The 25,339-nt window shown below is 48.4% G+C and overlaps 1 protein-coding gene across 2 annotated transcripts; it reads right to left on the bottom strand.

The window, feature by feature from the left end:
* Nucleotides 1-882: 882 nt before the first annotated feature.
* Nucleotides 883-24,960, bottom strand: AXIN2 (axin 2). Of its 2 annotated transcripts, none has more exons than XM_051634576.1 (10): nucleotides 24,137-24,960; nucleotides 18,051-18,191; nucleotides 12,549-12,651; nucleotides 10,467-10,607; nucleotides 9,758-10,254; nucleotides 9,443-9,625; nucleotides 8,940-9,158; nucleotides 8,250-8,345; nucleotides 6,867-7,034; nucleotides 883-2,715 (listed from the first exon to the last, which is right to left on the bottom strand). In XM_051634576.1, exons 1-10 carry the CDS (start codon nucleotides 24,958-24,960, stop codon nucleotides 2,589-2,591), a joined length of 2,499 nt encoding a protein of 832 aa, XP_051490536.1. In that variant the 3' UTR covers nucleotides 883-2,588. The 2 variants fall into 2 exon arrangements, with proteins under 2 accessions (XP_051490536.1, XP_051490537.1); XM_051634577.1 differs by having other exon boundaries at nucleotides 9,443-9,622.
* Between the last annotated feature and the right edge of the window lie 379 nt (nucleotides 24,961-25,339).

The following is a 25,339-nucleotide window of genomic DNA, read 5'->3' as shown; positions in this document are numbered from 1 at the left end:
CTTTGATAGAAGTTTTACTGATGTTTTAAATGAAGTCTTCTCCTGCACACAAAATAACCCAGATAATGTAAAACCTCATAGAAAAAATAGGGTGGAGAGAGGAGGAAGAAGAAAAAAAAAAAACACCAAAACTAGTAGGTGCCATTGGTGTAGCAGGAAAAAAGGGGCTGGCTTTGGTTACCAACAGGATGGACCAAAAGTATTTCCACAATTGCTTTCCCGGGGTTACTTGCTTGAGCTGGGGAAGGTCTGGGTGACAGCTGGGAAACAAATCCATCCCTGGAATGGGCAGCTTCCCTCAGGCACAAATTAAACTGGTTCAGCTATAAAATAGGTTTTGTACCAGAGAAAGGGAAGGCGCAGGGTCAGAGCTCCCCAGCGTTTGTCCTGCTCAGCCACATCCATCCAATCTCTCCCCAGTTCCTCTCAGCCAACAGGTTCTCCAGGACTTTGCTCTGGCAGGTGCTGCAGGTGAGGGGGTCCCACCCCAACCACACCCAGGTAAGGCTGTCACCACCCCCCATCACTAACCATGAAGCCCTCTGATGTGCCACAAATCCAGCAGCAGGACCACCTGCTGCTCCCTTCCAGCAGCCCACCCTGGCCTCACCAGCCCTCTTAGAGCAGGAGAAGAAAGTCCCACTCCTTCCCCAGCCTGGGGAGGCCTGGCCCTGCACTAGGGCTGTGCTAAACTTGCAGCTGAAGCTGTACATGATTTAATCACTGCACTGAGGTGCAGCCCCAGCCTTTGCCTGCCTGACTTGAGCTGCAACTTAGCTCCTGCCAAGGCTCAGTTGCTTCTTCCCAGCTACCACCATATACGAGAAGAAACCTTTTAGGGAATTAAAGGTGAAAAAAAAAAAAAAAAAAAGTCAGACAATATTAATTTGAAAAATATAAAATTTTAATAAAGGCTACATCTCTTAATTACAATAATTATTGTACCAAGTAATTTTTTTTTTTTAAATGAAACTCTTTATAATGCATAATTTACAGTATAAGTAGAACAAAATGCCATGGCAAAAGTCATGAGTACAGGACTTGTAATAAAAGGCATAAAATATATTTATACATAAACCCCTTAAACAAGCAAGGGAAAGCTTGAACCCTGAATATAGGGCGACGCATGGTCTCGTAAGGCCATGCAGGCACAGGTACTGTACTGATTAATTTTTAAAAACACTAGAGATAGTGTATTAATATTTTCACCATACAGTTTTCTACAATATATACAGACTTACACAAAGTAGCAATGGCAAACAGAATGCACAGATTAACTTAATCAACACAAAACCCAACTGTAGAAATGCAAGGTCTTGCTCGGGAAAGGGTCGCTCGGTCCCAACACCCACGCACACACGAGGGTCGTGGAGAACCTTCACCCACACCTCCCATGGGCCCACAGGGGTGTTGGGAAGGTAAGGCCCAAAGCAACCCAACACCAAACAAGCAAAAAACCCCGACCAAAAAAAACACCAGACAATGAACCAGGTGCTCCACATGCTCTGAGCCTGCCCCACCACAGGTACCGGGCGGTGACCTCCAAGCTGTGCTGACACTGACCTGGACTGGCTACACAGACTGAGCTGGCCAGGTGGGACACACACTGGGTTGATTTATTTTTTTAACCTGGCTTTTGCAAAGTGTCCTTCTGGTGAGCTAAGTATGGAAACGGGAACTGGATGGCTGCTTTACAGGGTTTTGCTCTACCCTGCCTCAACCTAGAGGGGCACTGGGCACTGCACGGCCCCCTCAGCCCTGACAGCAGCAAAGCAAAAACCTCACCCTGGACAAACTAACAAGTGGCTGTAGTTATATTGCATCTGATGTATTCAGCTCTTAAGACCTTTATTTCAAATTAGAGCAGCATAGACTCAAATGCACTGGTCACTAGATGAATGGTAGGACAGTATTTCTATTTCTGCTTGTATTATTATTATTAGTATTATTTCTTTAGAAAAGTTTTATCTTCACTTGGAGAAGTACTGGGCACAATGTCACTTCTTCCCTCCTCCCCCTTAAAAAAAAAAAAATCATGAATGAGCTCATAGCCAAACTCCTAAATTTTAGCTAGTGGGAACAAGATAAAAAAATAAAATAATCCTTCCTCCCATCACCCCTTTCCTAGCCCCTCTCTTCTTTCTCCATTGTTAAAGCAGCATATCCAAAAACTGGACTTAAGGGAAAACAGACTGTTCAATAAATATCAATAAGGATTACTGTTAAGGTAAGCTATACACAGTTTCTCTTAGTCCACACATTTCAGATCCCCAGGAAATCATATATTATGTATGGAAGTCTCTCAAACACGGTCTGCATCTCCAATAGCCAACAGTGGTCATGTTTTTAATAAATAGTTCAGGGTTTTTATCATCTCAGTACCCAACTCATGAATAATAAATGCCTTTTTTTTTTTTTTCCCCTCTAAGGCTAATTCAGCAAAGTCTTCACAGACTTCACTTTTGTTCTTCATTGGTTTGAAACTTTTCCTTCAGAGTTTTGTTTTGTTTTTTATTTCCTTGTCATCACTACTCTTGTGTGTCCCAAGACTTTTCTAGCTTAACTTTTCTTAAGAAACACAGATGCCATCAATCGATCCTTTCTACTTTCCCAAGAATCCTTCCTTCGTACATGGGCAGGATGGTTTCATCTTCCCAAATCTCTTCAAACACTGCACCACAGTCAAACTCATCGCTTGCTTTTTTGAAGTAGTATCTGTGGTAAGGAGAATTAAAACACAGTTAAAAAAAGTCAAAAGCTAATGCAAAGGATGCTTTGGCAGTTCTTTTAACCACAACGTTTCTAGTCTCTCCCTTCTAGGATGCTCCTCCAGCGCCCAGCATGGCCAGGGAAACCTCAGTTCCAGCAACATGAAAGTATCCCTGGGGCAGCAAGGATGGTGATGGGCTGGAGGGAGCAGGGCTGTGCATGCTCCTCAGTGGTCACAACAGCTTCTACAGTGAGTAGATTATACGTGTTGGCAGTGGATATCCTCAGCCATAAAGAAAATTAGAAAGTGTAGTGATTGCTGGTCAAATATCTTATTTTAAAAATAAATAAACAGAATTTCAAAGCTAAGCATTCTTAAGGTTCCCCTCTCTCCCCACCTTCTTTCTTTCATGTGTTTTCTTGTTTCAAAGATGAAGCCCAACATTAAAATTAGCAACTGTTATTAAAAGGAGAGACTTTTTAGGCACACGGATGGATGAAAAGAAAACCACCCCAGCTTCCTGCAATGCAAAACCTGGAACTCTATGGCACTCCTGCTGGAAACAAAACCCAGGAGCCTCACATTGGAAACAACCAACTGCCTAATTCACCTGGTATCCATTTTAAGTGACAGAAACTCCTGGATTTGTTTCCCTACGCTGGGAGCACCCCTGGTCCAGTGACACGGGGAGGTCAAGTAGCAGTGTCCTGCATTCCTGCTCTTTTGCTCCGGGTCATTAGATCATGAAGCCAACGCTCCCAGAGACAAAAAGCACCCCCCACCCCTCCTGTGTCAAACAGTAAGGACCCCTCTATTATCCTGAATTAGACCGTTCAGCTTCTTGATTAAAGGTTCCTTTTATCCCGTTTGGAGCTTTCTTCCTTCTAAGGCTGCTTAATTGCATATGCACAAATGAAGGGCTTCCATTCAGAGGGGTAGCATTTAGGGAGCCTGTCCGTCTGCTGCCGCACACCTCCTCGGACATGCCTGCTCCCTTGGAAAAGTGCTCTGCCATCTGAGCTCCAGGGATGGAAAAACCTTCATCAGATGGATTACCCAAAAAAAAACCCCTACACCCTGCTCCCCTGTAGTTCTATGAGATTGGCAGATATTTGTTAGAGGAAAGGAGTTTTGCAATCATTATTTTTTTAGCTCAACTTAAACTCACTTTTACTATGAAAACTGAAAGAGCCAGGGGAGGGTCTTAGAATGTATTTATTTATTTATTTATTAGTGACTGTTCTATTACCCATGTTCCAAATAGTAACAAAACTATTTATTTTTAGGGTATGTTAAAATTATTTTGGTAAGGGGATAAAAGCTGGCTTTTTAGTCAGAGAGATGAAACCAGCTCCATTTAGTCAAGGTATGGTTAGGACTTATTTCTGGAAAGTCATTCCAAGCTGAACTGACACATGTTGCATCTTTAATGGCTCAGCAAGGAAAAACATCTTACTTAAGTCCTTCAGAGCCTGCACTCATTGAAGTCAATGGCTCAACTCCCACCAACTTTCATGCTGCAGGTCAAGGCCACAATTCCCCAGGCCAGCAGCCTTGAAACAAAACAAAAAAAAACCCAAGGGAAGTTTGAACGAATTACAAAGAACTTTCTCTTCCCTTTCCCCTTCTCCACCCCTCTCCAGATAACAGCTGCTCTTCCCAATAACTTCCTCCACAAGCCCAAGCCCTGGCTGTGTTTACAAAATTTTCATTTGAGAAAATACACTATGACCTTTTACATAATTACAACCTGATTTCACAGAGAAAAGGGGCTAAAAAAAAGTTTAAAAATAAAAAGAAGGAAAAAATAAAAAATCCCCACATCATCTTCAAACAAGTCACTCTGCTCTTATTTGCTCAGAAATGGTCTTTCCATTGAAACATATTTTATGTGGCAAGCTTTGCTCCATTTTTTTTAATATTTTATTTTATTTTTTGGGACATCTGGCACCAATCTAGGCGAGCAGGCCTGGCCTTACAGCTCCGTTTTGAACCGCTGCCATCTTCAGATTACCCGACACCACCCAGTTTTTCTGTGTGTGTATGTTTGTTTTTTGTTAACGCCATCAGTATTAAATCACTGCTTAATTCCTTCTTTTTTTCTTCCTTTTTTTTTTTTGGGAGGGGAGGGGGAAGGAAAGCAAAGCAGCGATTTCCCGGCGGCTGCCCCACGGCTCTGGCATCGCGGGAGCCCGAGGTACCCGCCTCGCAAACTGATCCAATCAATAAAGAATTTGGAGAGTGGAGCATTTCTGCATGTCTTTGTGCATTAAATGAAAGGCAAGGGCTTCAAAGACATGCTTATTAAATGTGCCTTAAAAAGAAATCAATGCCAGATGTGACCAAAGCAGCCTAGTTAGTGCCTCCCCATAACACACACGCTACTCCGGGCACTGCGGACCTCTTCCCTGAAGGTCACCCGCAGTTTCACTCAAAGTCCAGCCAAAAGTCAAAGCTTAGATCAAAATGATTCCCTGGAGGTACACACATTTGTGTAATTAGTTTCACCTTGTGTCTGTGCAAGATAAAATACTGGGCACGTACCCAAGTTCCTTTTATAAATTTCTGTATTGTCTTTACCCAGGTGTAAAGGGGTGAGATCTAAGCCAAACGTTGTTTCATCCTTGTCAGTCACTTAAAAACATTTTCTAAAGTAATTACAGTCTGACAAGGCACAAATAATTGCACCTGGAGGGACTTTCAGGCCACAGAGGTTTTTAGTAGTAGCCTATTCCTGCACTCAGGAATCACACAGACACAAAAAAAGTCATAGAAAACAAACAAACAAAAAAGGGATTTTTTTTTTTCTTTGAGAGGGTGGGAACTACAGAGCCACTGGAGCAGCAACAGACCAGTGGTGAGGCCATGGAAACTGGTCTGCAACTGGGGCATGAGGCTGCATCAGCAGGAGGACACCAGGCTGGGAAAGGCTTCAGGGGCTGGAAAATGGCACAAGGGTGCAAGAAGTCCAAGGACCTCTCCTGGAGGTTGTCCAGGTTGGGTGTATTTGCAGGTTGCTGCCAGCTGATGGCAGCTGGACGGGCTGCAAAGATGGTTTTGGGGAAAGATTGGCATTACTTCAGCCCCACTGTGCAACAGCCACAGATGGGCCCCCAGCTCAGCATCCCCCAGCCAGAGAGTGCCCTTGGGTGACCTACCTCTGATCTGCATAGGTGGAACTTGCTAAAGCTAAAGACACACCAGTGATAGAGCACCAGCTGGGAAGTTCTCGTACCAAACCCCACTGACCATCTGGAGGCTGAATCAGAGGATGCCAGTACAGGGGAGGCCTCTTGGCTCTTTGAAGCCCAACCCAATTCAACGCAAAGCCCAAACTCAAAGCTGGACCTGCCCTTTTCTGCTCATCTGCAGAAGAAGTGGCCAACAGTTGATTCCACTAATGCCCAGATCCACTGGGCAAGTACAGGAAAAATAGCCAATGTGAAGCTACTGCCATGAGAACTAGAAGAGCAGGGGAAGCAGCAAACTGGTTAAACTGGGAGCTGGGCCCTGGAAACCAGACAGGCAGGGTTTGTTGGCATTTCTGAGAAGGAACTTGGTATCACTGGTGGAGCTTCCCCTGCAGGGCAGAGGTTTTTGTTTTTTTTTTTCCCTAATGAATTAAAAAAGCAAGCTCACTGCACGTCAGCTACGTCCATTCAGATGCACCATCCCAGCCTTTAACTGACCTCATTTAGTGTCACATCATTGCAAAAAAAATATTAAAAATTAAAAAAAAAAACAACAACATGAGTAGGCAAAGCAGGAGGCCAGCACCAAGATGAATGCTGACCCCAGTTTGGAAACTGAACCCCACCATGCTGTGCCTTCACCACAAGGCCATCCTAGCTTTTACTAGTATTCCAGCTTTTTGGACAAGAGTTAGAGCACAAAGCCTGCCAGCCTGCATCCTTATGCAACTGGGGGAGGAGGCTGAAGAGGGAGATGGAGAGGAGGTGGCCCCACAGCCATGAGGCAGCTCAGGACCCCTTGCTCAGTCTCCAAGTTGCTCTTGGTTTGGGTGGGAAGAGAACAACATGTACAGCCTCGGAAAGGCAAGGCAAATGTGTCCCTTGTGGGTAGCCCTGCAAAGTATCTGCTGATTCTTTTGACATACCAGAATATACTAAAGAACAAGCAAATGACAGATTCTTACCTGTAATTTCCCTTTTTGCTCAGCTGTTCTTTAAAGTGCCCAAGTGTCAGGCTCTGGGCCTTTAACATCCTCCTGTAGGGAATTTCTTCTCCGCAAAAAAAATAGGTGACAACCAACTCACTCGACTGAGAGGTGTGAACAACTGGCAGTTTCTTTGGCTCTTTGTGGCTGAGAAACAGAAAACACACAAACCCCTCTATTTTCCATTTGACAACAAGCTGTTTCACCACCCTCCACCCAGCATTGTGCGTGCCACACGTATCCCTGGTCAGAAATATCCTGGGTGTGACCCAAGAAGTCAGATATTCCCGTACTCGCTGTGCATGTGTCATGCTGTGCTTGCACAGCCCTTCTCTGGGCTCCCACACCAGCTCCTGCTCACTGTGCTGGTGGGAACCGAAGTGCCCAGCCACTGGTAGCAGAGACCTCATCCCATCTTATGGATGGGAGAACTGAGGGATGGAGGTGAGATCCTTGCTGGAAGCATCAGAGAAGGACCACAGCCCAGGTGAGCTTGGGCAGGGCTGACCATGGGCTAAGCCCAACCTAGTGAGCCCCAGTACTGAACACCTCTGGTTTTAAAAGGCTCGTTTCACCTGCCCTCACACAAAGCATCTGCCAAGCTTTCTTCTCCTGCACAAAACCACCTGCAACCACCAACAGCTAACAAAGCAAAACCACCACCAGACTCTTCACCTGAAGCACAGGAGTAATCTTTATTTTTCCCGGTGAGGATAAAATTAAACTGGATCTTGTCATTTGCACTGAGAAACCCTTCTTAAAGAGTAATTAAAACAATATTACCCAGCAAAATGGCAACGCTCTAGTGAATGCCATGCAGCCAAATCTACAACTGCTTCTGAGGCAACGTACACTTGGCATGTCAAAAGGTCACAAAGTGTTAGTCCGCAGTAATTTAGTCTTCCTAATTTGTTCTAAGTCTTTGTAGAGTGGCTTCAGAAAAAAAGCTGCTAGCAAAGACAGCTGGTGGACTTAAGGTCAACCAATTAAAAATGAAAGGCTCTAGTCAGGTGGCTCAGTCCGGACTTCAAACATTACTCATTGCTTAAGATGAAGAGGGTAAGAAAGAAAACTTTAATTATTTAGGCCATTTTAGACCTCTCTGTAGCAGATTTCTTGTTAAAAGAACCATCCTGTAATTAGACTAATCCAATCTTTGTCCACTTTACAGGAATGCAAGTTAAAAAGAGCCAGAGACAAGATTTGCAAATGTTTTGTTCTTTCTTTAAGAAGAATGTTTGAAAGACGAAATTTCAGATATAAGAATTTCCTCTCCTTTCAAAGCACAATCCATTTAATGAAAAGATAATTATTATATATATATATATATTTCCCAATCCTTTTATGCCGTGCAATACTCACTCTTCTGTCGTTAGACTTGCATTGCAGAAAGGGGTGTTTCCCCCCTGAACGGCCGCGCAGTGGTTTCGATCCCTCTGCTGATTTGAGGTTGAACATCTGAAGTGGAGAGGGGGGAGGGCAAGTGGGGAAGAAGTGAAAAAAAAAAGAATAGTAACTTAAAAAATTGTTGAAATACAATCTTCTTAATTGAAGTCTCCTGTGGGTCATTAAGTTCGCTCTTTGTATCAACCCTCACATGTTGTAAACAATCAAAGGAAGAATTAAAAATGCTGTGGGCTAATTTATCCTTCCTACCCAAATGAATGATAACCAGTCCAATTCTCCACTTGGAATGTAGCTGGAGTCCGTCCCAGAGGAAAAATGGGCAAATTACAGCCATCAAAAGAGTGGAAGTAATAGTCTAGGATTCAAACTATTTGTGCCAGGGTAGGGTGGGGTTGGAATAAGAAGGCTCATCCTTGGGGCTGGGCCAAGCCGTGCTGTCACGTGTCCCCAGGGTCCTGGCCCCATGGCTGACCCTCTACCTAGACATGGAGGACACTGTGTTCACGTTCTCCCACTGCCTTGCCAACCACCGGCCCAAGTGTTGGCTGAAGAGGAGCCCAACCAGCACCCAACCAACCCTCTCCTCCTCTTGCTTCTCCCCATACCCAACGGTGGGACCAGGACCATCCCTCCCGCTGCCATTACCGTTGTTTCTGCGGCTTGGAGACCTCGGCGAGCCGGCGGCACGCTTCCTCCAGCTGTGCCAGGGTGTTGGGTGGGGTGAGCGGGGGCATGGCGGGGTCCTGGACGAAGGGGTGGGCGGGTTGTGCCCCACGTGGGTGGCTGCCAGTCCCCCAGGGGTGGTGGCGGCCGGGGGCCCCCTTGGCGAAGTCGGAGCTGTAGGCCTTCTTTGTGCTTTGTGTGCTTGGGGAGGGGAAGAAGTCGGGTTAGAAAAGCTGGAAAATATGACTTTAATAGCAGCTCCTATTCTGCTCGCTCCCTCTCAAAAGTCTGTCATAACATGAAAGGAGGTTTATTGCCAAAAACATGACATTTTTGTGGTTTTTCTGGTTCTGCGGAACAGCTTTTATATTAAACCGGAGGAGCAAAGAGTCTCATTTGTTTTTAGCGATTGTAAAAATAGACAGCCCGTGTAATATATAAATATTTACCGGGAGCGATATTGCTGCAGACAGCTGCCTATTTACCTATGGGGCTTGTGCTTGTTTTGTCTCTCGCTCTCCAGCATCCACTGCCAGACGTTCTGTGCCCGGTCGGCCTCACCCCCCGGGAGCTGCACCCCCCCGGGGCCGGGCAGCCCCCCGTCCCCAGCCGACAGGGCCACGCTCTCCACTCCTCTGCTCGGCCTCTTCGGCAACGTGCCCGTCCTGCTGGTGGCAAGAAGGGGACAGGAGACCATTGTCACCCCCTGTGCCGCTGCAGGGCTGCCCCCATCAGCCCCACCATGGGGGGATGATGGGGTGAGGGTCTGGGGGTGATGGTGAGGGATGCTGGTGACTTACCCGAAGGGCTCCAGCACAGGAAGAGGGGGGTCTGTGTTTTTCGGGTGGCCCTTGCACTTGGGGTAGCAGAAGTAGTCGCTGCCTGCCGGGCAGCAGCACTGCACCCGCTGAGCCGCCTCCGCTTCGATCTGCTCCTTCGTCTTGGGCACGGTGTGGTGGTGGATGTAGTGGTGGTGGACGTGCTTGGTGGTCTGCTTGGTGACAAATCCCTTACCCACCAAGGGACAGGCTGCCGGCGAGGCCGCGCTGGGCTGCAGCTTGCCCATCGGCAGGCGGTCGGGGGAGCGGGCGCGGGGGCTGTGCCGGCCCATGCCGGGCGACTGGCAGCCGGGGGTCTTCAGCACACGGGAGAGATGCTCGTCCAGGATGGCCTGGGGGTCCTCCTCGTAGCTGCCCGAGGGCAGGAGCGAGAGCGGGTGCTGCGGATGCTGGGGGGTCACCATCTCCCGACTGCTCTGCAGGCTGGCGGGGAGCTCCGAGCCTTCCTTCTCCTCATCCTGATGGCCAAGTGATGGAGAGGAATAAATGCAAGGGGATGGGGGGAGCCGACCAGGTGCACCCCGGGACGTTCCCCCTGTGGGCTTAGGAACCACAGTGCCACGAAACATGTCCCCCCACCATGGGCAGGACACAGCCCCTTCCCACCCCCCCAGACAGGCAGCAAGCAGTGAGCTTCCCCCATCCCCAGCAGGGTTAATCCTCCTCCTACCTCCTTGATTTGCTGCAGCCTCTCCTCCAGACTGTCCATGGTTTCCTGCTCCTGCTTCAGCTTCTCCAGCCGGGAAATGAGCTCTGCGGCGAAGGCGGCCGGCTCCACCGGGGTCATCTCCTTGGGAAGACGGTGGGTCCTCTACAAGGAGCAGGGACAGAAGGCACAAGGCATGTTTAGCTCGGCGCGGGGCGCGGGTGCTTAGCCGGAGTCGGCATCGCCGGCCCCGCTACGCTTGTTGTGTCTCCATGTTTGGATGAAAAGACGACCGCAACTAGGCATGGTCTGCTCTGGATTTTTATGAGCTAGTGCTGTGGCCTCATGGAGTGACATCCTCCCCACCAGCGTTTGCCTTCGGCAGGAGCAGTTGGTCGCACTCTGAGGAACCCTGCTTGTTCTCTCTGTAGTACAACCAGCCCATCAGTAGCTACTCTGAAGTAGAAAATCTTCAAAGACTGTTGTCAAACATCAAAAAAAAAAAAAAAAAAACACACCAAAAAAAAAACCCAACACACACACACACGAAAAAACCTCTGAGGTGGGAGGGAGAGACTTTAACTCAAGGAATAAAGTGAGTATAAACAGAAAGGAGTTGGAAATTAAAAAAAATAAGATGGGGGAGAAAAAGGGAAAGGAGAAAAAAAAGAAAAAAAAAAGGGAAAAAAAAAGGAAAAAAAAAGAAAAAAGAAGTCAAACGGTTGCAGATCAGAGAAGTGCTGGTAATTTATTTCCTGGCTACACACTGGGCACCTTTGAGGTAGTGTTGTCTCAACAGTGTCCTAGATCTCTCCCCCCCCCCCATCTCTTTGTACAGAAAATGAAGAAAGCTGCTGCAGGCTAGCGGTGCTACACTGCTGAGCTTGGCTGCCTCAAGCAGATCTATCAAGGGAAAAAGGGAACATCTCCAAATCAAGTGCAGAATATAAAAAGGCAAAATGCGAATTTCTGCCAAAGGAAGCAAATATGGAGGGGAAGGGGGGGGGGAAGGGGGGGGGGAAGAGGAAAAAGAAACCACCCACCCAACTCTGCCCTCCCTGCTGCAGCCCCCACGCACCCCACTCCTCACCCCCACTATCCCTCTCTTCTCCCCCCCCCCAGAGCAGAAAGCTGAACTGCCAACTCTTTCACATACTACCCACCAGATGAGGTGGGGCCTCTCTCCGGCAACCACTTAGCTCCAGAAATGATGTGAGGGTAGAAAAAGGCCACTCTGCTGGAAATTGTCACTCTTACACAAGCTGGCTCTATTCAGTCCCTGATCAAAGCACTGCCTTACAGAGAAAGTCGATTTGCACGCCCTGGGACAAAATAATCTAATTTACAAGCTCAGGCTATAGAACTTTCTTTATGGAGGAAGGGAAAAAAAAATACCAAAAAGAAAAAAATACATAAACCAACTCCCCCCCCGCCCACCAGAAATACAATCTATGATTTCTTGCTGCTTAAGACAGCAGAAAGAGGAATTCTAGCATATTAATCTCAAGACAAGATAAGTTTATATTTATCTGTGTAAACAGTTTATTCACTGCAGGAATCAGGAGTCTGCAAGTCAACCAAATTAGCAAGTCAGGGAGTTAATTTCAGAGCACGGCACCACCACAGATCAGATCCCTTCAGAGCAAGGCACGGATCTGCTGCAAACATCTCTCTTGTGGAGATCCTGCTTCCCACTGGCTGACAGACCCTGCACTCTCCAAGGTCCTCGGCGACACGCACAAGGCCAAACCCTGGTCTGCTTGGCACCAGTGGAGGTGTCAGGGTGGTGGACAGAGCCAAGGCTCTCACTAGACCCAACCAGGACGTCTCTGCTTGGATGTGGACCAGGAGGACAAATTCAGTGCTATGGAAAAGTCCCAATTAGCACCTGGTTTTCAGGGACAGGCCAAACATGACTGTGCATAAGCAAGTTTTTGCAAGGATGCTGAGACCACACAGCTCAACACCCAGCAGCTCCTCCGATCTGGCATCACAAAGGGATGGAAATGCTCTCCTCCTCTGCTCCCTTCCCTTCACGTGTGCCCATTCCCAGTCTCAGCACTTCCCATGGACAACCCAGACCCTGCAGCTCCCGCCTCAACTTACCGGAAAATGAGGTAGAGAAACTTGACCATTGGCCTTGACGCTCCGATGCATCTCGCGCTGGAGCTGCTTCTTGCTCCCAATTCTGTACGGGGGGATCCCATCTCTGCACATGGAAGAGAGGTCACCATCAGCCAGAGCTCTCCCCAGGCTCTACCCAAGATGCTCCTCCATCACCTCTGAAATCACCCAGACATGCGCAGGCCAACATTTCCAGGGGTGCTGAGCCCTCTGGATGTCACCTGAAGCCAGGAGAAGCCTCAAACATCTGGCAGCTTGGGAAGGGCCTGTGTCACCACCTATGTGGATGTGCAGTAGTTAAGCAAAAGCTGAAAAGCAAGCTGAAGGCAACTCTGCATGGGAAGACACCCAAAGATCCCATCAGCTTCACTTCTGCAAATTCTTAGAGAAAAGCCCTTCCAGTGGTAGGTTTCTGCTCCTGCCCTTTATTTTTGTTGCTTTTTCACAAGCAAATCACACTCTCTGGGACCACAACGTTCCTCAAGCTGTGAAACACCCCATGGAGTGTCGGCACTGTGGAAAGAAGAAGGAAAAGGCTGAAGATGGATGGCTACCAAAAGGCTGCTCCTCATCTCCAGCCCCACTTAAGATCCAAGATGTTTCTCCTGCCCTGAGGCAGGCACAGACAAGCCACCACAAGGCATGAGCAAAGCCGGGCTGTATCCTCAGGGAACAACATTGCTCCCCTCGGCCCTGGTGGATCACAGCCATGAAGCCATGAGAGGAAGCCAGGCAAGGTGCACCGGTGGGAACAGCCCCCTGCACAGCCAGCTTGAGGCAACATGGGGTGTTTTCATCTGGCCACATAAAAAATTACCTCAGTTAGGATTAAAGGGCCTTCTACAGACAGTGGGGACAGCTGGAAGAGCATGCCTGGAGATCCTGAATGTCTAATTCCACCCCTTCCCTCAGACTAGCTGAATAACCTTGATCTCCGGTCCCGTCCCTTTCATCCACCTGCCCCCACACCTGACTCATCTCCTGAGTGGAGAAAATAGCTCCTGCCCAAGGAGGAGCAGCGGCGGCGGAGCAGACAGCGGTGGCCCCACGCTGCTGCCAGAGGAGCCAGCATGACATGGCGTTCCTGTGTGCCATCTCCTGTGGCCATGGTGGTGGTGGGAACACACTGACATGTTCTGGACATGCAGCTGGAGACAAGGCACAAGGGAATGCCTTCCAAGCCCCTTCTCCTGAGGAGGATGGCTGGATGCCACCACCCCACGTTCCAGGTTCAAAGCACACTATTGCAGGCCAAACCATCCAGTTGCCACTAAATTGTTTTAATGAGCAAGATTAGGCTGCAAAGCCTGGAGTGAAAGATCAGAACAATTTCAACTTAATAAACTTGGAAAAGCCATTATCAGGAAAGAGAGAATGCCAGGACAGCAGAGAAAGTCCTCAATGACACAAGACAAACATCAATCTCCTCACACATGTTACATTACAAGTGAAAGCAGCTACATGTCCTGATGTCCCCATTGCACACACCTGCCATCACAACTGGCCATGGCCACCAACTGCAGCCACTGGTGGCCACCAAGTATTTCTGCTCCACAAACCCACAGGGCAACAGGGCTTAGGAGACATGACATGCCTTAGCTTTGGGGAAGGATGTGGGAAAAGCAAATCTAAGGGGAAAACCAAACCATCTGTACCTTCAGAGAAGCATTTGTTCACTGAGGCTTACTGAGATAAGCATCTTTTAGGGAAGACCTTCAATATAGGGGATTTTAAAGGTAAGAAAAAACACCAGCATGGGCACATTACATCTGTGAATACATACCCATGGGACTAATCCCATTGACATAGCCAATGAAAGAGAAGATGACCCCTGTAAATGGCAGTCCAAAAGGCCAGATGCAGAAGAGCAGAGAAGCAGATGAAGATCTATGTGTTCAACATCAGGCACCCAAGAACATCACCGAGGGACAACAGGGAGCCCCAGAGCTCTCCTGTGCACCCCTCACCTCTCTCCAGGTCTGCAAGCACAAGATGCCACCCCCAGCCCCTCTGCTGTGGCCACAGAGCTGGGGGCACCTCTCCTCATGGGGTGCCCCCAGGCTCAGGGGACCATTTCTGCTCAAAGGGACAATCCTGGGACAAGCTATGGAGCAGGAGTGGGGACCCAACAGTGCAGCTCCTCACCTCATTTAAGATTTGCCCTTGCTCAGGTTGGTACAAAAGCTGCTACTTCCTCCTGAAACAATTCTGGTTGCACTGCAGAGCCCCACATCAAACCTCCTGCTCCCTGATTTACAGCCCTGTCTTGTCAGAAGAGCTTTACAACTTGTAACAACATGTAGAATTAAAAAAAGAAAAATAAAAAAGATACAGATTTAAAAAAAAAAAAAGAAAAAAAGAGGCATTTCACTGGGATGGGAAGGCTGTGGAGCAGCTTGGGAAAGTCAGCCTGGGGAACGGGGAGGGACTTTTACAGCCACTTTGATGAGTGCAGTCTAAACCTAGGCCTTCCCTAGAAAACGAGGGAAAATGGACACCACCAGGGCTGGTGGTGACCAATGGGTGATCCCTCTGCAGGAGGGACAGATGGATGGAGCTGGAGCCAGGCTCGGTGCAGCAAGGGATAAGGGGGATGGGGGGAACCCTGATGCTGAAACAGACCAAAGTGCCTTTGCAATGAAAAGGCTGAGCTTGGCCAGAGGTTTTGGGGCAGGACAAGGTTAGTCCCAGCTCTCCAGGTGCCACCTCTCCCCTTGTTCCAGCAGCAAACACTTGTACTCACTTTTTTGGCTACTGAAAGCTGCGGGCTGAAGAGCTACAGAGTTTAGGCACTAAACAGTAGAGTTTAATTACAAACATTTCAGCTAACCAGGCTGGGGCTAAGCCAATCTGTTTCTGGGGGAAACACTAGTTTGAAGTCTTGTACCCAGTCAGCTGCCATTTAAGCTGAGCCAATTATCTTAGCCTTTTGACTCAGATGTGCCTGACCTAACCTGAATGTAGTTTTACTGCTGCTTTGAAATATCAGATTCATGCGCATATGCATTCACTCCCATCTTCATTTGGCAACGGCTCTGAAACAAGCCTCTGATCTTGCCAACATCAAAAGCCTGGTTTGTAAGATAAGGTAATATTTGAAGTTTGCTCAGCAGCATTCCCCTGTGTCCAAAGTAAATCCATAAATAAGATATAAGCAAATAAAAAAAAAAAATCCCCTTTCCTCTTCCCCCCCCCCCCCCCCCCCAAGTCAAGAAATGGAAATATAAATTTGCATGATGCTTTGTGGCTATTACAAAATATACACACAGACTGATCCCTGGCATCTGTAATTACAAAAAAAAAAAAGGCAAGCAGAATGGGCATTATTTGGAGACCTCTCCTCATTCCAGCCCAGTTCAGATTTAGATCTATTTTTAAAAAACAACCCTTACTTTACTGCTATGTCTGACAGACTTTTCCAGAACAAGTTTTTCCTCTTCAGTTGATACCAATATCAGCCAAAAGAACTCATTTGCATTCGCACTGACGAAACAGAATAAACCTGGGTCCTCTGTTTGTTAAAGGGGGGTTAAAACCTCGCAGGCAGAAGAGCAGCCGGGCTCAGCCTGTGAGAGGGTGGTGGGCTTGTGCCCCAAGCCCCCTTCCAGCACCTTCAGGGACCAGCAGAGCCAGGAGCCAGGCAAAGCTGTGAATCCCACATCTTCCACTGCAATCCTGGCACCAGCAACGTAAAGGAAGTTTCACATCAGCCTTAACTTTAAGGCCAGCCTTCGAAACTGCCAATTTACCTCTCCCACTTCCAAAAAAACACCCAACATCCCAGCGTGGCCCCACAGACGGAGCGTGGCTCTGGGGATGCCCGGGGGGACCAGTTCTGCAGCAGGAAATATTCCTCCAAGCTCCGCCATCCCTCTCCCCCCAGTCCCACCGCCCCCCAACCTGGAGCTGCGGGCAGTTTAATCAGCCAAGCTTCCCCAAACTCTCACAGCCTGCCCGGGCTATTGTTACAGCAGGAAAAAACAGGCAGACTCCTTTCACGCGCTGCTTTCTGGGGAGCTCCTATTCACTTGTTCAAGCCAATTTCAAAGCGGGCTGCTGCCCTCTCATCCCCGCTAAGCTCCCCTGGACTAACAATGGGCTGAAAGCGATTCAGTTAAGCCTTTCATCCACCATGCACTTTATTTCTCACTCAGTGCTCTCATCTGTATAAGGCCTACAATTGGCATTGCTGTGAAGAGAGGGTATAATCCTAGCCCTGTGAATCCCAAGTGACCCTACACTGGTCCAGAAATGACTAACCCAATGAATGCTCTGTTGACACATGATCACATACAACCAGAGCCAGTAAGAAGAAATAAAGAAGTCACCCTATGATTCAGCTCTTTTATTTAATGCCAATATTGTTCAATAAGGGAATCTGGTGGGACAACAAACTATTTTTTTCCATAATATCAGTTCAAAACACACATGTGCATTAAAAAAAAAAAAAGCCCTTTTGTTTACGCATCAAGGATTTTTGGTAAATCCTGTTTTCCATTGTGCATCATCATGCACATTGACTTTAAAAACTCAGCAAGCAAACCTCTCTGAGGAGCACACAGTAACCACTGGACATGTCTGACAGAGACACTGGAGAAGTTTCACCTATGAGATGAAGACCAGGAAGGTAGCACTCTGTTTACAGGTGGGCTTTTCTAGAGCACTTGCACTTCAGTGAAACTCATGAAACACAAACAGGAATATCTGCCTTCTGCACAGTTGAAAAAAATGGTCCTTAAGAGCACTAAGTGAGTCTCACTGTCTCCTCTACAGACACAAAAGCACCATTGCTCTCCTGCTGGGGAAAGCAAATCGAGGGAAGAATGGTCAAACAACTTGGTCCCAGTTGCACACTTCTCAGCAGAGTCAGGAGGAAAAGACAGATTCTACAATTCCTGGGCTCAGCCCCAGCATCATCTCTCATCCCTATACTCCTGAAACACCCAGGCCTGATCCATGCAGCTCCATTCAAATGGCTCTTTGAAGACTGCCCCAGCCACACTAGATGAGCAGCTATTTGCCCCTTCAGGTCACTGGCCCTATTAATGTACCTTCTGACTTCAATGACAAACCTTAATTACAGAAAGTACTTCCTACAGGAAGTAATCTCCTCTTCTTTGATGACTGATAACTAGTTAAGGAAGCCTGGCCTTAAGACAAAGGCTCAGGGAGATACACTCCTTGGGTTAGTCAGGCAGCACTATTAGCATAGGGGAAAACATGTTTGCTCAGCTGCAGTTGCAAAATGGCAATAGAGGGATTCATTTTACCCCATCTGATACCTGTGGTGACTGCATGAAGAGCCAGGCCACCACGAGCCCTGCCACACCTCTGGGTTTGGGCACACGCCTCTGCCTGGGCAGCCCCCAGTCAACGGTGAGCAGAAGCAGGGCCATGACCCTGGGCCCATCATTCCTTTAAGTCCCCACAGGGCATTCCCAGACAGCACATTCCCAAAAGAGCTGGCCAACAGGAGGTACTCACACGCTGCTGTCCGTCATGGACATGGAGTCGTCCGTCAGGGCATCACTGGATATCTCACTGTCGTTGGCGCTGGTGGCTGGGGCGAAAACATAGCCAGAATTCACATGGTATGGGTTAACGGGGTCGTTCCTCTTGAAGGACCTAGGGACAAGCACAACAGGAGCCGAGTTACCGGCTGGTCTTGGGCTAGAGAAAGGCAGACAAGTTTCATGGTAGCACCCTCCTTGTGAGAACCACGCATGCTGGCTGCTCAACCTCCTCAGAAGCAACTAACCACCCACTGCCCTGGCCAGCTGCAACCAGGACACGCTCTGTCTGAACACACCCAAAGTCCAACTTTGAAGATGTTGCTTCAAGCACTGGAAGCTCACTTTAGGAAATTCCAGGAAGCTCCTCTACATACTTTGATACCTTAAGAAACTTGGGTCCTTAGAGCTTGACACTGCACTGCTGAGGTCAGGAGGAGTCTTGCTGTTGGCATCAGCAGGCAAAAGATGAAGCTCATAGCTCAAGTCCCACTGAAAGCCATTGAGGCACCAGCTAATAAATGTTTAATTCTACTCTGAAAACAGGAGTTAAGGCCCTTTTGGGAATACAGGTTACAGTACCTGTGATGCCTGAAACAAGAGAACCGCCTGAAACTACTGGAGCAGGACCACCATGCACCAGAGGAGGCATGGGCAAGGCTGATATCTGCTGTCCCAGGCTTAGACTCACAAAGATGGGTGCATCTTCCTGGCATTAGATAAACACACAACAAAAAGGCCCATTTTTAGGAGAACCTAGCACTTACTCAACTTGTGGTTTTGTGCATAGGGTTGGGTGGGAAAGAGGAGGATGGGGAATGTGAGAACGGGACCAGCAGGTTCTCTCAACAGGCACGTGGGTTACTGATACCAACACCCCTGGCTTCACCTGGAGAAGCAAACCCAGAGCCCAGCCTGAGCCCAGCCTGACATTTGACCACAAGAGCAGATGCATGAAAAATTCAAGGGCAGTGACATGAGCTGTGAGAGAGCGTGGCAGGGTCACCATGAGGGGGGACCTGGCTGTCCCCCCACCCAGCCACCTCCTATCACTCCAGCTTCCCAGCCAGATCAATATACATATCTTGGGCAGGTGATAAAGGGGATTATGCAGGGAGGTTTGAAAGCCTTATGTGAAGGTGCACATTTTGTTCCTCTTCCAGGGGAAGATGGGGTTGTTAAGCTTCTGCCTTTGTATATCAAAGCAAAGGGCCTTGTCATCTGATAAGGAGTGCTGATTTTAATAATTAGGGCCACTTACCCAGGACTTGGGGGCCTAAGGAATGTGCCAGCAGGCTCAGCAGGATTTTTTTAATGGGCTTTCCACCTCCCTGCCCCCACGGGGGTCAGAGGGGACCAGCTGGGTTTAAGTGAGCAGCAATGTCCCCTCACCACCCCACTTCTCATCCCTCCCAACCAACCAGGCACCCCTGCTGCCACACATTCCTGCCCTGCCAACACCAAAAACAGAAGCCTCCACAAATGATAAAGTTTGGGGTTTTGTTTTTTTGTTGTTGGGTTTTTTTTTTTCTAAAGTGGGGGAAAAAAAAAGTGGGAAGCATGATGGGGAAGATGGGCCTCTCTGGTATGAGAGGCGCGGGGCTGGCTGCAGGCAGGTATTCAGCCCAGCCAGAGCTGCATTCCTTTCCAAAGGAGGCCAAGGCATTTCTGATGGGGAGATCAAGATGTTAAAAAATATAAATCTGGCAAAAGGAGGAAAAAAAAAAAAAAGAAAAAGAAGATAGTAAGGAATGCCACAGGAAAGAAGTTAAATCTTCAAAGATAAATTAATTCCACATGTGGGTGAAAGCTAAGTCATCCTACTACTGCTACAAAAAAAGTTCCTCTAAAACCTGTGTTGTCTTCTACTCTGATTCAGGGGGATGTGCAGTCCAAGAGTCACTTCCCAGGTCCTTGGTGGGCTTTTGAGTAGACTGTGTAAGGGATGCAGCTATTAAAACTATTTAATTTGAAACCATCTGAGGTCTTGAGAGCACATCCAAGGACCACAAGGCTCAGAGGTGCAGGATGCTCCACAAGGCCCAGGGGTACACAAGACCCCCACTGTGCCAGGAGGTGTCTAGGCCATCCCTGGTTGCATGCAGGACTGTTTTGCCATGCTCTTCCAGCAGACATGACGGCTGGAGAGGCTGAGGTGGGGGTGGAGGCAGCAGGTCTGTATGAACATGGCACAGGGAGAGGAGGTGTGTCCAAACACAGCATTTGGAAAGGTATCATTAGAGAAAGTGGCCAGAGCTAACTCATCTTCCCACCTGTACTGGACAGCAGCACCAATTCACCCACCAACACCTCACTGACAAGAAAGATCTCCAAAGTTACACATTTTTAAAGCCAGCCCCCACACTCCATCTCCAACACACTGCCCAAGAGAAATCCCCCCCATCCTTTAAGAAAACCAGTATAGGGGGGCAAATCTGTTTTGCCATGTTTTTATTTATTTATTTTGTTTTTCCTTTTTTTTTTTCCATTTGACCACCTCACTACAGTAATTGCACCCAGATGCCCCAAGCTGCCTGCCAGGGTTTTAAATTCCAGCGGCAAGCGGGGTCTCCTGCCGCAGATGCTGCGCAGACAAACACCCCCCCAGCTCCAAGCCCCCTGCACAAAGTGTTTTCAGCTGTCAGGTAGCAGTTGCTCTGGAGCTTCAAGGAGAATGTCTGATGTTTCTCAGCCTATTCTTATCTTGATGTGATGACACACAGCGTGTAACTCTCTACATGCTATGTTAGGCAGCGGGCATATCAGAGGCATTATAATGCCATGAGAATTTCAGGGGCTCTTGGTCGTAGGCCCTGTTATGAGGGTGCAGTTTCAGAGCGTGGGGTTTTATTTTGTTGTCAAACTCTGCTTCTTAGAAATAAAGCACTCTGGCAAGTCAAACCCCAGATTCACACAGGAAGATCAGAAAATCTGCAAGGAGCATTTTAAGGCAAAACTGAAACTCCTTAAGTATTTTCTTGTGACAAGCATCACTGGGCAATCATGGGTTTAAAGTTAAAAAGGAAAACAAAAACCAAAGGAAAAAAAGACTCATGCACAAGCCTGAAAAATAAGTATATTTTAACAAAACTGTTAATCACAGCTTGCATGCTCTAATTGCAGAACACTGCTTGGAGCACAGCTTTACAATGGCATGGTTTACTTTGATAATTGAAGCCAAACTTGGTTCCAGTAAGTTCACACTCATGGAGCTCCACTGGCAGATCCGTTCAAAGGCCAGGAAGCACTGGAAGCCAGCAGAAGGCCACCTGAAGCCCCCTACTTCCTGAAGCAAGGCCAGTCCCACTGATGTTAGAGCTTAATGGGAGGCAGATGAGTCCACTTTGGACTGAACAAAACCACGCTACGCGGCGGCACTGCAAAGGAAGCACCACTCTCTGTGTACACAAACTCGTGCCTGATAAATTTAGAAGCGCGTATAAATAATAGCTGGAATTCCTGGAGCAGGGGGCCAGGTCCAGCAGAGAGTGGGGAGGCCAGTTTTAACCACACCACAACCTACAGGGGAGGGGAGTCACTTTGAAGGACAAACAGGGAGGTTCTAAGTTTAAAATATTCCCTGTATTAGGGCTCCAAATATACAGCCAGCAGTTTCTAAGCATGTGCCTGTTCTGCAGGCAGGCACAAACACTGTGTTTTCACTCGACTTCTCCTGTTCCTGTCCATCACTGATGCTGGGGCCAAAGTCTTTCAACTTGTACAGTTCCTGCGGTCTCCCGGTTGCTGTGTTTTTGGCCATGACTCCGTGACCTGGGATTTTCAGGTGATCTCCCATCCAAATCCTGAGCTGACCAGAGATTGCTCTGCTCCGGCCGTCAGGTGTGCTCTGCCCAGAGCTTTCCCTGCTGGAATCACACCAAAGCCAATGGCAAGAGCCTGCCCAGCGCTTCAAAACCGTAACATGCCGAGCAGAAATTCTTTAATTCCATTGCACACACGAGGAGGGAGGTGTGGTTTGGCCACTCACCAGAAGAAACTCTGTGCAAGCTTCAGTTCCAATCCTAAACGCAACCCTAAACGCTGAGTGATGAGAGATAACCCATCCATATGCTCATCAGCTTCTAGCACATGCACGCACAAGTGGCTTCACAAATGGGTAGCTCAGGGAGGAACTGAGAAGCATCTCAGCTTGACCTCCTTCGCTTTGCATTGAGATTTCTTGGCCCCATGGAGAGCAAAAGCTCCTGGAAATTCAACAGAAGGTGATCAAAGCAAAATGCACCACCTAATGTCCTAGGAGGGTAGATGTGACATGTGAGGAGCAAGCTGCATTAATCCCCAGACAAAAAAGAGAAGAAAAAAAGAAAAGGTTTTTTCCCCCAGCACTAATCAGGCAAGCAGCCACCAGCCAGCAAGAGCTGCTCCTGGACAAGCACATGAGTTTTCAGCAGGGTCTGCAGCTCTGGTAGAACATTACAGCCAAGCCCTTCCAGCACTGAATACCAACAAAGGCCAAGAGATAAAAGCATCAAACATCCCCCTCCTGGAAAGCAAGCGAAGGGCAGCAGTTCAAACCAGGTTCTGGAGAACAGCAGATGCTCAGACAGTAACAATTCAGGCACAAGATCAGGATCCCAAAACCTAAGTCCTCCACAGACCAGCTGCCAGCAAATGCCCCCCTCACCATGCAGACCCCCAGCAGGAGAGGTCCAGAGGCCAGGTCAGGCACAGCCCTCCTGTCTGCATCCACGCCCATCACCCCTCCACTGGCAGAGGGACTCTAGGAGAGAGAGAGAGGGGCAAAGAGGCCTCTGGCTCCTCAGCACCCTCCCAGCTCCCAGGGGCTGGGCACCGGAAAGCCCAGCACAGCTGGAAGCTCTCCACAGGGCAGGGGGAGGGCTCCTCCAGCAAAGCTTGCCAGGAGAAGCCCGATGCCCTTTGATGTCCATGAATCACAGACACACTCTCAAAATTCCTGTAAACGAGATGTCAAACACTCACCATACCAAACCCCAACCTCCTGGGCCAGCAGAGGAGAGTGCACATCTGCCAGCAGAGCCCTCTCCTCTCAGCCCTGATTCAACAATCCACATTTATGGCAAGGGTGGGGAGAGGAAAGAATACATTTTCAGAGGATTATACAACTCATCATTTGCTCATCAAGAGTCTCTCCTTCCCATCCCCCCCTTCACTTTGAGATGGCTCTTACTTTCTTCACCCTCACACCACTGTGCCACCAACATTTCTAACAAAAGAGAAGGGTTCCACAACCCAGGTGTGCCCCAAGCCAAGGGCACAAGAGGTCCCTGCCACAACACAACACTCTGCATCCAGACAAGCTGCCATTAGACACAACCACATTTTTATGAGTTCAACAGCTTAAAACACACAGCCAAGAGGAGAGCACCCAAGATCTACTACCACTCTACACCTGGAACGTCTCTATTAGCTTCAGTACTCAATTTTAAGTATCCTCCTCTCTGCATTGGCTCAGAGCCATCCAAAATGCCTCTGACACGGTACCAACACCCAACGCGATGGGAGAGGCTGCAGATCACACGCACACGGTCAAAATAAAAGCAGATTTTGTGCAAGTTGCAGAGTTTGATGTAGTAAGTACATACATTTCCTCCTCCATGACCACACAATTGCTTCCCACAATAACCAACATAGTTAAACACTGGCTGATGGTGGAGTTGAGGAACTAGTAGGTTACATTATTCATGCGTCTATATGATCTACTCTACTACTGCTCTTAATAGGTTTGAAAGTTGAACCAATAATTAACGTATGTCCGGAGGACATAGTTGCTATGAAGTTTTTGATCTTGGGAGAACTGAAAGAGCCAATGGGGCTTGAGAGCACAGTATCTTGCTTTCCTCTGTACAGAGGGGGTGGGGGGGAACCCAACCCAAACTGACACCCTCCAAATTCCGCTGTTTGGAGGTGTGGGGAAGCACCCGTGCTCCCAGCCCCACAGGAAGCCCATCCTGCTCTCAATCCCTGCTAGCTCCCCAGTACACCACCCCAGCAGCCTTCCGAGAAGCACTCTCAAAGTCCCTGAAGTTAGAACAAAGCAGTTTCCAGGGGTTCCCTTACCTGTATCCGTTCTCGATCGTTTCCGTAGCTCTGACATTCGCCGTAACCCTCAGTGTCTTGCTGGATAGTCCAACTACCGAAGGCAAGATTTTGTTTTTAAAGTCTGCACAGCTCCATTCCTCTTCTTCATTCAAGGTCGGGAGATAACCACAGACAACTTTTAAGCTCCCCAGTCCATTGCTGTTCATGTAAGCAGGATTCTCTCCTCCACTCCTTACATATTCGAGGTATATATCAGAAGTTAAAAACATCTGGTAAGCATTTTCCTCCATCACAGTCTGAATCTCAGTCTGTGCCTGATCAAACATGATAGAATCTATCTGCTGCTTCTTGATGCTATCCCTTATGTAGGTCTTGGTAGCAGGCTTGAGCTGCTTGGAGACGATGCTGTTGTTCTCAATGTACCTTTTGTATATAGCTTTGGCTACTCTTAAAGTTTTGGTATCCTTAAGGTCCATCTGCCTGAAGCCATTGCAGGCAAACCAGAAGTCTAAGGTATCCACACATTTTTCCCTTTCCAGAAAGGTCCGAAAAAGATAGGCACCATCTTGATCTCCCAACAAGGAATGCAAGGATTTGGTCCATCTGGCCAGAGGGGAGTCAGGAGATGCACTGCCTTCTGGCTCCCCGAGTCCGTTCTCATTCCTCCGCGGGGCAGGAGGCACCGGCATAGCCTTGAAGCTTTGGCTTTTGGGGAGAAACGAAGTGGCGAGTTGTGGGCATGGTGCTTCTCCTTCCTCCCCAGGGACAGGGGGTCGGGGGGCGTCTTCCCTGAAGCTGCTGCTGGGGTCTGGGAGGTGGGTGAGGACCACAGCGCTGCTCATGGCTCCGGAGCCCGGTGGGCAGAGGAGCTCCCAGTTCCTGCAGGAGCTGCCTGTGCCTCTGCCTGCCTCTGCCTGGAGTCAGCAGGGGATCCTCTGAGCCGCCTCTCTGCACAGGGAAAGGGAAAGAAAAAAAAAAGGGGGGGGGGGGGGTGGGGGGGAAGAGAGAAAAAAGGAGTATTGATCTAATCAAAACCAGATCCTCCCAACATCAAAGACAAAAAGTAAACAGGCTTTTCAACTCTTCACATTCAAAAAAAAAAAAAAGGCAAAAGAAAGGAAAAAAAAAAAAGGGGGAGAGAAAGAGAGCGCGAGGGGAAGGCAGGGGAAGGCAGGGGAAGGCAGGGGAAGGCAGGGGAAGCGCGACCACCAGACCCGCTCC

The sequence above is a fragment of the Apus apus genome, chromosome 17 (genome assembly GCF_020740795.1).
Source record: "Apus apus isolate bApuApu2 chromosome 17, bApuApu2.pri.cur, whole genome shotgun sequence".
Lineage (NCBI taxonomy): Eukaryota > Metazoa > Chordata > Aves > Apodiformes > Apodidae > Apus > Apus apus.
Note: the sequence above shows the minus strand (reverse complement) of the source record. Positions and strands in the feature narration are given on the sequence as shown.